Genomic DNA, 11,407 nt, shown 5'->3' on the forward strand with positions numbered 1-11,407 from the left:
GTTTTGTATTTTTAGGAGAGACGGGGTTTTACCATGTTGGCCAGGCTGATCTCGAACCCCTGACCTCAAGTGATCTGCCTGCCTCAGCCTCCCAAAGTGCAGGGATTACAGGAATGAGCCACCACACCTGGCCCATCAATAAAGTATTTTTAATATTAGTTCTGGGTGTGCTGTCTTGAGCAGTCTATTTTATAACATTATTAACTTCGTGTAACATTAATGAGAAATCATCTCTGAAAAGACTAGGTTTTCACCATCTGGCAGCTACCCAATACAAAATATTTCTATAACAAATCAAAAGTGTGTATGATATTTTTTAAAAAAATTGATAAAATAAGGAAAATTGAAGTCCAGTATCTAAGATACTGCATAAAATCTTAATAATTGAGCAGTAAAATTCTAATACGTTACAAACATTTGACCATTATGTTTGCCAATAATTAAGCAAACTGAGCATCCTAAGAAGGAGATGAGAAACTGGAAAGTTTAATTCACTAGAAATGAGAAATATTACATTTGTTATATTATGCTGTATTTGTGTACTGAATTTTTTTGGCAGAATGACTGCTTGCTGGAAGAAAATGGCTTAAAGTCGGTATTTTTTTATGGTTTTGCAAATTCTGGAGAACAGGGAGTCTTTCTTCCTAAACTAGATCCCAGTCTTGCTATTAGTCTCAAATAGTGAATATAATATATTCAATGAATGCTTGTTGAGTGAACCAATATGTGAGATTTTCTTGGTGGATTTCTATTAAGCGGGGGAAAGGAGGTAGCATGTCAACAAAAACTGAACATTTTTACTTTCAAATAAGGAAGGCAATTTATTGTAGTGAAATTACATTGAAGTTATATATGACCCCCAATGCATATAAAATTATTTACCTCCACACTATTGGATAAGACATCACGAACTACAAGGAATTGCAAAGTGCTAATATTGACGTAATACATTTTCGCTAATTTACCCAAATTTAATCGGATGATTGGATGGACATGTTGAAGTGTTTTTCATATTTTTTGCTATGGCCTCTGCTTTTACTGGAGTTTTCAATGCCTTTGATGACTCCAGACACTCAACTCTGTTCCTCGCAGTCTGTTTCTGTCTTCTATGATGGTGATTAGTTCTTGCAAGGCTGCTTATATATAGTAATGTACAGTTGACTCTGGTATAGAGTAAACTTACATCAGAGATTTAAACATTTCTCCCGAAATGGAGTTTGTGGAAAATGTGAAAATTGGCATGACATTTGAGGCTCCATTAACAAAGCAAAGATGATTTTTAAACACTAACCAAGAGAAAAGTGCCCCAGGAAGCAAGGAACAGCAATGTACTTCACTGCAAGTCCACACATGGGTGCAGGGATTAAGTAGACATTCTTTGCACCTAACGCCTTATCTATAATCATTTTATGCATTTGTTACATATTGCACAAATCCAGGTACACGCAGACTATCTGATCCGCCATGGCCATGGTGTAGCTATCCTCACGGAGGAGGGCTTTGCACAACTTTCTAAAGGAGCTTATTCAAGACCTTTTAAGAACAGAATCTAAAGGCAGTTCTCTACAAGTCTCATATTTACAGATAGCACAAGCTATAGCACGGCACATGGCCCCCCTCCTAAATATACGATTCTTTAGCGTATTGGAATTGGTCAGCCTCAAAGACTGGCTGGCTACATCGTCGCACGAGACAGTCCTGCTTACTCCTCTGCATGGACTCAGAGACGGTCCTCAGCCGGAGGAGCTCAGGTCTCCCTGGGCCAGCCACGTGCCCCAGAGAGTCCACAGAAGCATGGACAGTTCCGCTCTGTGTCCATTGCTCAGGCAGGGTAGAGAGTCCGTGGCCAGGCAGTGGCTCTTTGCTGTCCCTATGTCTTGAGTGCCCTGCGTGGTGAGTAGGTAGAAGAGGGGGTAGGAGGCAGTCCCCCACCAGCATCCTTGCCCTCATGCCCCCCACGGTCATGCTTCCCACGTTCTGGCTCCCATAGGATGCGAGTCGGGCCACCGGGCTCTGCATGGCCTCTTCATAAGAGGGTGGGTGTCCAGGCCTCTCCCAGTCAGCTCCTTGGAACACGTCATCCACCGAGAGGGTGTGGGGTCTCATGCAGAAGCCGAGGGCTGTTTGGTTGTGGGTTTCAGACCCATTTTCCTGCACGATTCGGCCAGCAAGCTGGCTTTCCTTTCTAACACCCCTTGGGACGTGGTCCCTTGTGAAGTCTTGTGATTTCCCAGACCCGGTACTGGTTTTGGTCAGCAATTTTTTGTGAGAGGCAAAGGAGAAAGACATGGAGTGCTTTTTGATTTCTCTGCTGGGCTTGCCTTTTTCTGTCTTTGTGGTGAAAGACTGATGTCTGCTGAAGAAATTTCTTTTGGAACTGGAAGGAGAAGCCACGGGGGAGCTGTCAGAGGACGCGTCCAGCTCGCTGCTGGAGAAGGCTTTGGGAACCAGTGCCCGTGGAAGCACCGACCCCGGGGTCAAGTTCTTGATCTTCAGGTCCACTGGCCTCTTGGTTTTGCCTTGCACTGCAGGGAAGACCTCCTCTGGAAATGGGTCTTCAACCTCCTCACTTTCCAAACGAGAGCCTGCCTGAGGCACGGGGAAGTCCCCTTCACTCTTTGTCAATGTTTGATTTGTCACCCGGCTCTCGAGGCACTCCTGGGAGGACAGCGTGCTGGGCTCTGAATACCTCCTGTCGGGCTGTGCAAGGGAGCTTTTCAGCCTGGTGATGGTGCTCACGATGGGCTCTGGGCTGACCTCTCGGGCTTCCTGTGGGGTCCTGCTGTCCGAGCCAGCAGCTGTAGCCATGGGCACCTGGGGCTGCCGGCTGGGAGAGCTGATGCCACTGCTGCTGTTGGATTCCACATCAGGATCGTTGCTGTCGTAGGCTGAGTCGTTCTGCAGGGTCGACACGTCTGGGGGAAGTCAGAGAGCAGTTGAATATTTGCTCAGGTTTATTTATATTTATATATAATTTTTGAGACAGAGTCTCGCTTTGTCACCCAGGCTAGAGTACAGTGATGTGATCTTGCCTCACTGCAACCTCTGCCTCCTGGGTTCAAGCGATTCTCTTGCCTCAGCCTCCTGAGTAGCTGGGATTACAGGCTCCTGCCACCATGCTTAACTTAAAATATTTTTCTATTTTAAGTAGACATGAGGTTTAACCATGTTGGCCAGGCTGGTTTTGAACTGCCAACCTCAGGTGATCCACCTGCCTTGGCCTCCCAAAGTGCTGGGATTACACGTGTGAGCCACTGTGCCCGTCCATTCAGGTTCTTTCAGAAATGAACTTTGCTTACAGTTTGCCCTGCTCATACTAATCAGGGCATCAGGTGATTTATTAGTGGAACTACTTAGAGGCTTCTATGACAAGAAATATACCACATGAAAGGTTTTCTTTCTGAATTTATTTTGAGATCAGAAGAAAAATAGGGAAAGGAAATGAGTAAAAGAGGGAGGAAAGCGGTGGAGGGGGGAGACAGAGAGAGACAGAGAGAGGAAGAATAAGAGAGAACAGCATTTCACTGAAAATTTATTGATTTTAATTTTTAAAACTGCTCCTGGCCACATTTCCATTGTAATGGGGTCATAGCCCACGAAGTGGAAACAAAAGTTTCTCACCCCAACTCTAGAGCTAAAGGTAGCGTCAGGAAATCAGCAGTGATTTGCGAACTACACTAGGAAGCGGGAGAGTGTGGTCCGAGGATGTGCGCAGGAAAAGCCTGGGGCACGGTTTTCATGTTAAACGACTTCCTAATGAATGGAGTCTAGTCTGACTTGGTGATTTGTGAAGGTAATTTCTGCCTCAAATACCAGAGATGCTTTATGTGACTGACAGACTGGCACAAACTTTTCCCTACAATTGTAATCAAATGATAGCACATTCCATACCTGAACTATCTGTGTGTTCCAGGGAGTCATCAGAAGTGATACTGGAATGCACTGGAATGTTCTCCCCGAATATTTCAAAACAGTTATCGATGAGGAATTCCACCAATGTCTTCACCTGGAAGGAAAAGTAAGTAGTTTTTCAGCTTGAAGGCTTTTTTCTTCTTTACTATTTTTTTTTCTTTTTAGGGAGATGAGGAAGGATGGGGGCACAGTGGGGTCAGGTGCCAAAATGAGAATTCAAGATCTTTATGTGTCTGAAAAGGGCAAACAGAAATTTGGTCACAGTCATATACTTTTTTTTTTGAGACATGCTCTACCTCTGTTGCCAGGCTGGAGTGCAGTGGCACAATCTTTGCCTACTGAAACCTCTGCCTCCCGGGCTGAAGTGATTCTCCTGCCTCAGCCTTTCAAGTAGCTGGGAGACGGGCACGTGCCACCATGCCCGGCTAATTTTTTGTATTTTTAGTGGAGACAGGGTTTTGTCATGTTGCCCAGGCTGGTCTCGAGCTCCTGAGCTCAGGCAATTTGCCTGCCTTGGCCTCCCAAAGTGCTGGGATTACAGGCGTGAGCCACCGTGCCAACAATCACATATGTTAAAGTTAGATACTACTTGGTGTTTGAGACATGCATTTTAAATTTAAGAACTTAAAAAAAATTTGTTTTAAAGTATTAATAAAAGTTTCATTTAAGTAGGTGGTTTCCCAAATTGATAAACTGATAGACTATAGTGTACAAAACACACAAAAAAAGGGCTTTTCTATGGGGAGATACAGATGTAAACACTTGCAGTACTCATCTGTCTCACAGATGACAGAAGACAGAGATTCACTCAGTTTCATTAGATAATGCATCTGAGAGAGTGGAGCTATGACAAAAGCACTTTGCATTTTATATCTTCACTGTGGTGCTGAGTCAGCTGGAGAAATTCAGAAGCAGTTCACTGCTTGGCTTTTGCAAACAGACGGTGAGATCGTAAGTTGGGGATTTCTGATCAGTGAGCAGGACAAACCTTGTTGTTCAGGTCCTTCTGGGCTTCAAACGACAGACTCTGGTCATTCTCCAGGGTGAGCATGTTGGGTCCAATGCAGATGGCCAGGTTGCTGGAGTCCATCCTGCTGACCTCGGAGTTCTTGCTGATGAGGTGCAGCACATAGACCAAGTGCTTGAGCAGCAGGAGGTTGGGCCTGGGGAGCTTATCTGCAACCCTGGAATAAAGTCAAGGGATGTTAGTTTTCAAAAAGGCGAATGGTCTTCAGTGTGGCAAGCTGAAAGTTTCTGCCAAAACCAGACTTCCTTTAAAATGAGGAAGGTGCATTTTCACAAGTAATATTGTGAAATGCTCATTCAGATACTTCCACTGGCAACTGACACAGAGTGAGACTGGTTAACCACAGGTCTCAAAGAGCTGAGAAACTGGCCTTTATAACTGGGACACCAACAAAACAGCCCTTTATTATTGATACAGAGCTTAAATGGTGAAGTCTACATTAAACACAATTGTTTGCCTTTACATTTAGAAAATAGTTTTGTTGAGTAATCATTTAGCCATGTAGAATTTATTTCTGTTTCTAACACTGCTAGACTGGTTTTCTTGCCTTAAAACAAACAAACCAACCAACCAACCAACCAACCTATAATCAATCACCAAACAAAGATGACACATTTTTACAACATTCTGAGAAATCTTTATGAAGGCGAAATCAATTTCTAAGGGCCTGTTCATAATAAGGCGGCACTTAAATCGCAACATTGTTTCTCACGATAAGAAATTAGACTTCTTAATGTCTCACTTTCTCAAAAAATGAAATGGTGATCATTTTCATTTATCAGAAGTAGGAATTGTTATCAAAATGCCTTATGTCTAGATAGAAACTCATTGTGATACTCTAAGGATTTTCATTTTTGGGACAGACATTCTAACGTCTTCAGTTCTAAACAATTGTAACATATAGGTAGACTTTCATAGGATGTGACAACAGTGTTGACATTTCAAAGCCGGGGTTTTAGAATTCTCTAGTCACTAACAGATCACACTTTCCATTGCATATGTTATTATTTTTACTCTCACTGGAATTTGTTCTTATATGGTTTTCATTTTGTGTTATTGTAAGAAGATAAAATATGCTTTGAAATTTTATGAACAAAACAATCCCTCCACCCCTGCCCCAGATTGCCTGGCCGCATCCTAAGGGATGTTATACGGAAGAACTGATGGCTTGCATGACACCAGTCAATGTAGCTTAAAGATAATCCCAAATTCCTACACTTCGCTGATTAGCCTCTGTTAAAGTTTCAGGTCTGATTTGATCTCATGCCTTTTTGAACATCTTACATTTTTAGACTTCCCTACCTCTGGGATTTGTGAGTACTGAAGTTCACTTTCTACTTTTTGAAGAAAGATTTCCTTTCATTTGGCTAAAATTAAAATTTAAAAGTCCAGAGCACCCCCTGGTTTTTATTCTTGGAGTGGATGAGCAATTCTACTCGGATTCCCTAAACATCACAATTCTTGTGAAACAGGGATCAGGAAGCATTTAGACAGTTGTATAAAGAATCAAAAGACAGAGGCGATGAGGACCTGGCAGTCTCTGGTGACTTTGATGACTTACTCTTTCAGGGCCTCGATTCTGTCCTCCTCGTCCTGCGTGTCCAAAGCGCCCATCCACTCCTCAAAGAGGTCGCTTGAAAGTAGCTTCCGGGGGATCCTTCTGAGGAAGTCCTGGGGGATGAGAGCGGGCTGTTGGCCTATCGGTACTGTATGATGTCCCATGTCCTCATTTTCACCTGGTTTTTGTTCCATCGCAGGGTGCTGTATGCTTAGCCTATCATAGATTGTGCCCCTTCCTTCCTGCATTTGATTAATCCAGGGGACCCTCTCTCCAACTCCCCTGGCCTCTCTGCAACTTTCTAACATCAAGCAGAGTCAGAGGCACCATCCCCAGGTGGGTGTGTTCTGAGGGGCCACTGGATTTTGGCATATGGATTCTGCCATGGGACAAGCAAACTGCCCTTACTTGGTGAAGTTTTGGGAGAGCAGAATGCTTCACTTTCTGTTTGAATCTGAGGTCACAGAAACAGAGGTACTAAAAAAATAAATAAAGGGCTTAATGAAAATAATTAAACTCCCATATCAGTGTACCTTGCTGTGTGGGGAGAAGAGCCTATTTCTTGCATCCTGAGAACTAGCATGTCAGGGCAAATAACCGTGGCAGGTTATTTGGTGCCGAGTGTGTTGAACTCACCTTAAAGACCACAGCGAGGAGGTGAACAGGGAGCCTTTCCAGATCCACTGTGCCCCCGGAGTTGAGCTCCTCCTTCAGCTCCTTGCGGGCTTTCTCATTGGCCGCTTTCCTGAATATCCCTTCGGTTGAAGGGCCTTTAAGGCACAGAATAGTGAGAATGTCCTAAAGGAAACGGGGATAGGAAAAGGAAAGGTTTACTCTTGGTCCGAAGACACACCCTGCGCTGCTGCTAATGGATGAATATCTATGCCTAGGTTGCAGACAGAATTAAAATAATACATGAACAGTCTCCAACTTTACTTGTCATGAAATGTCCTCTCCCTAAAAGTTAGTTATCTTCTCTAGTATACTAAGATAGTCTTAACAGGAATATTAATGTCAGATTTTGCTTTCAGTCCTGTTGCTATCAATGACCTTCCTCAACCCTGCAATTTTTCTAAGAGGTGGCAAATTGTGAAAACTCTAATTTTGCACTTTCTAAAATCACTTTGGACTTCTCTCCTTTAAAATACTTCTATGTGAACACTGGATTTTGGGTCACAAAGTCTATACTCTATCTCCCCCTTTTGGCTTTTCAGAAGCTACAAATCTTCAGCATCCTTCACTTTGTGAAGGCAGAGAAATGGAGGGACCATCGCTCTGAGCTCATTGGTAAATACAGCTGATTTCTGTAACGGAAGCAGTCAGATATTCTTCTGACTGCGTGCGTATGTGGGAGCGCCATGTCCAAGAGGGGAAAATATGGCAGATCAGTCCCTACAAACTCAGTAGGAGAATGATATTCAGATTTCCTAAGTATTTTGCATGTCCAATTGAAGACTGAAGTAGGTTTATGAGATAATGCACACCTACCTGGATGGGCCTGGGGAGTGTGTCACTGTCACCACAAATAATTGACAAGGGCTGATCAAATAGCGATGCTTTCAAGTCGGTTTCCAAAGCCCCAGAAAAGTCAGATGCAGGGGAGAGCCTTCTCATGAGAAAGGGCCAGGAGAGCACCTTCTTTCTCTTCTTAACTTCTACAGCCAAGAAAACAAGGCAATGAGAAAAATTAGATTACAATATTAATATGTAAAGATCCAGGTAAGAAAATGGGTATCGCTGGCCTCATAATGTGGTCTAGAGTATGCCATGTGAGAAAAATAATTTTGAAAACTTGAGAAAGAAAAGGGCATGAATCTTAAACTAGAAAACCAACCGATAAACAACCACACTGTTACCAGGGCAACCAGACCCTAAACATCAACACCAGGGTTCCTCAAAGCCTCCACCTTTCCTGTTTTCACCCGTTCCAGCTGTTTGCAGCAGAAAATTAGCAAAACCTAACTGTGCAGATCATAAACAACCATCTTAAACTACTGGCTGGAATAACTACAGAGGCCATTTCTGATATGAAATAGATTATTTTAATTTCCTCCTTTAATTGGTGAGGAAAACGAAACTTAAAAGGCAAGGAAGTGACTTGCTCAACATCTTTTCGAAGGCGCTTAGCAGGGCTAGCCCCAACCCTCTGCAGCCACGCACGAAACAGCCACTAGAGGGAACTAACACCATTCGTTCATCCAGGTGACTGGTCACCTGGGTTTTCCAGGTTGCTGCTTTAGGACAGAGGCAAATACAAATCGCTGTGGGAAGCCTTGAACCTATACCTGGCAACTGGGAATTATCAGCAAAACGTTTTCAAGATATTCTGTCCTTCCAAAATCCACAAGATGTATGTGCAATGGATATCACATCTCAAAAATTTCCTCTTTTCCTTCCTTCTCCGTTTTTACTAATTATAAAGGCTGTGTTTTTCTAAATGCGTTGGCATATGTTCCTGTACATTTTAGATTGGCAAGTGGAAGCTCGATAAGAAAGAAGTGGCCAGTCTTTACGGTTCAGGAGAACTGGGTCAGGGTTACATGATAATAAAAGGCATTCTGAAAAAAATTGAGAGGAATGGCGGGTCCTTTGGGGTTTGAGATCAGCAGCAGTTGCTTCAGAGGCTCTTAGATGCATTCTCCGTAAGAGAAGGAAGAAAACAGAAAAGACACTGTGCGTTTTTCAAACGTCTGCATGCTTTAATTGTCAAAACGTACATGACCAGGAGATTGAACCGCAGGAAAAATCCTTGGCAGAACCGGGGGATTCTCTATGGAGAAGCTCTTTGCTCTCCCAGCACTTGCTGCTCTAGTGAGTTGGAGCATACACGCAATTTAAGGGTTAATGTTCTGCGGTCTTTAACAGAACACTTGTACAAAAAAATTCCTAGTAGAGTAAAAGCGCTGTGGTTTTGCAAACCAAGAACACTGGTTGTTAGCACTTACATAAAACATTGGTATGTTTTCAAAACTCACCAATTAGCTGGCAAATACTGTCTTCACTCTCAGATGACGCCAACAGGGGATGTTCCTTGATATCACCCTAAAATATATTGATTTCTGTTAAAAATAGTGACTGAAGAAACCTCTCCAGTCTTTCCCCATAAAACACACATACAACGTTTTATTCATATTAAAAGTTAAGTCAGTAGATTGCATTGATGTTTTTTCTAGCTTCTAGAAGCAATATTAAAGTCTTGATTGTCATCATATAAGATTCTAATTAATGTGTTTAATTTACTACATATATGATGTTGATTTACTACTCTGATGGTTAATATTCAACCCAAATAATATTCAATTAAAACAGAAAGTTTTTCACTTTCTCACAGTACAGATAAAAAGTTTTAAAAATTACGTCCTTACCTCTGATTGACATTCGATTAGTGTCTCCATATTATTGGCATTTAGTGTTTTTGGCTAAAAGAGAGAAAATAAAATTTGGTAAACATCTTTTGGCTCTTGCCTCTAGGAAATGTGAATGAATAAATGTGAGAGGGTCACTCACAGCATCGTGGCTGCTTCTCAACTTCATCAGCGTTGGGGCGGATGGTCCAGGGGTGAATTTCACTCCCATGCGACTTTGACTGTGTCTGCAATGAATCGTGTGGAAAGGGGTCAGGAGCGACACTCGTAGTAGGTTGGCCACTTTCAGTGCCACTTTGCCAAAGCACAGAGTTTGAAACTACACATTTATTTTCTATTTTTTCAATTGCCTTTACTTTGGAATAAATCTATTACGTAGACAAGTTTTCATTTCAAGTCAGCTCTATGTTACCAGATGTCTTAGGCTGTTAAGAACAGCATCTGAATACAATTATTTCAAAATTATTTAAGCCAACTATCTTCACCATTTTAAACGTTGTTATTCATTTATTCCATTCCTTTCAAGAGATAATCTGGATATCAGTTACATTAACATTTTAAATTAATGTTAATAGTTTTTTGGGAGTGCTCACTGTACGCCAGCAATAGTAATAGGTGCTTTGCATGGATTTTCTCAGCTAATCCAAAAAGGAAAAAAACGTATCCCTGGGACGCTACAATAGTAAACATGAAACGAAGATAACATTTACAGAATCCCTACACCAAAGAGGTGCAGCCTTCACATTGAAGCAAAGCTTTCCGTGTCCTGAGACTTTATAAAGTGAGAGCACATTCCACGGTATAGCTGTTTTCTGTTGCCTATGATCTGAGTGACCTGTGACTTGTCGGGCAGCTTGTAATTTCTAGGCGTGTTAATTTATAGTACTTACCCTTGGAGGGTCTCTAGCCAGAGTTCTTTTACAACCGGTGAGCTGTGGAGAATGGGAGAAACAGCATGACACTCTGCTCCTTCTAGTCCACTGGGAGGGAGAAAGACTGAGCTGGTCTCTCTACACATGCTCTGCATTATAAGCGAGGGGGCGGGCAGGTGGAAATTCAGAATATTACCGAGACCGGAAAGAACATCATGGGCTGTCACACGGACGGAGCCAGCCAGACACTGGAGAGCTCTCACTTCCTCATTCCTTTTAGGGCAGCTCTGTCTTTTTTTTTTCCCTCTTCCATTTCAAAGTAAAAAAATCTGTAAACTAGTAGGAGTGGAAAAGATGACATTCAGCCCACAGGTGAAGGCTGTGATTAATATCACAGGTGGGATGTGTGAACAAGAAATTGTGTTATTCTGGGCATAAACATCACTTTATTTTCTAAAGTGGTAATTTCAAGTGCCTTTATTTACATCCTGTTTGGATGCTGTTTCCCCTCCCATGTGTCATCTGCTCTGTCCACTAGCACCACACATTGATTAGCACTCCTGGATGTGGGACACTGTTACAGAACCAAGAAAGAAACCCGAGACAGTCCCTCCCTTGAGGAACGATCACCATCCAAAGCCAGGTTAGTTTCCTTTGGAAGTAGGAAGAAAGC

At 42.6% G+C, this 11,407-nt stretch overlaps 1 protein-coding gene across 1 annotated transcript; it reads right to left on the minus strand.

The window, feature by feature from the left end:
* Positions 1–794: 794 nt before the first annotated feature.
* On the minus strand, positions 795–10,865 carry TAGAP (T cell activation RhoGTPase activating protein). Its single transcript, XM_035297090.3, has 10 exons — positions 10,753–10,865; positions 10,005–10,089; positions 9,863–9,916; positions 9,473–9,539; positions 7,986–8,152; positions 7,134–7,295; positions 6,501–6,610; positions 4,901–5,096; positions 3,892–4,006; positions 795–2,915 (listed from the first exon to the last, which is right to left on the minus strand). The coding sequence occupies exons 2-10, from the start codon at positions 10,071–10,073 to the stop codon at positions 1,621–1,623; spliced, it is 2,235 nt and encodes a 744-aa protein (XP_035152981.2). The 5' UTR covers positions 10,074–10,089; positions 10,753–10,865; the 3' UTR covers positions 795–1,620.
* Between the last annotated feature and the right edge of the window lie 542 nt (positions 10,866–11,407).

This window comes from Callithrix jacchus, chromosome 4 (genome assembly GCF_049354715.1).
Source record: "Callithrix jacchus isolate 240 chromosome 4, calJac240_pri, whole genome shotgun sequence".
Lineage (NCBI taxonomy): Eukaryota > Metazoa > Chordata > Mammalia > Primates > Cebidae > Callithrix > Callithrix jacchus.

Excerpts from the sequence above, each read along its gene's own strand:
- TAGAP (XM_035297090.3), bottom strand. The coding sequence starts at position 10,073 with ATGGGAGTGAAATTCACCCCTGGACCATCCGCCCCAACGCTGATGAAG. Across the intron at positions 9,540-9,862 it reads TAATCGAATGTCAATCAGAG|GGTGATATCAAGGAACATCC; the intron begins GTAAGGACGTAA and ends AATATATTTTAG. Across the intron at positions 2,916-3,891 it reads GGAACACACAGATAGTTCAG|ACGTGTCGACCCTGCAGAAC; the intron begins GTATGGAATGTG and ends GACTTCCCCCAG.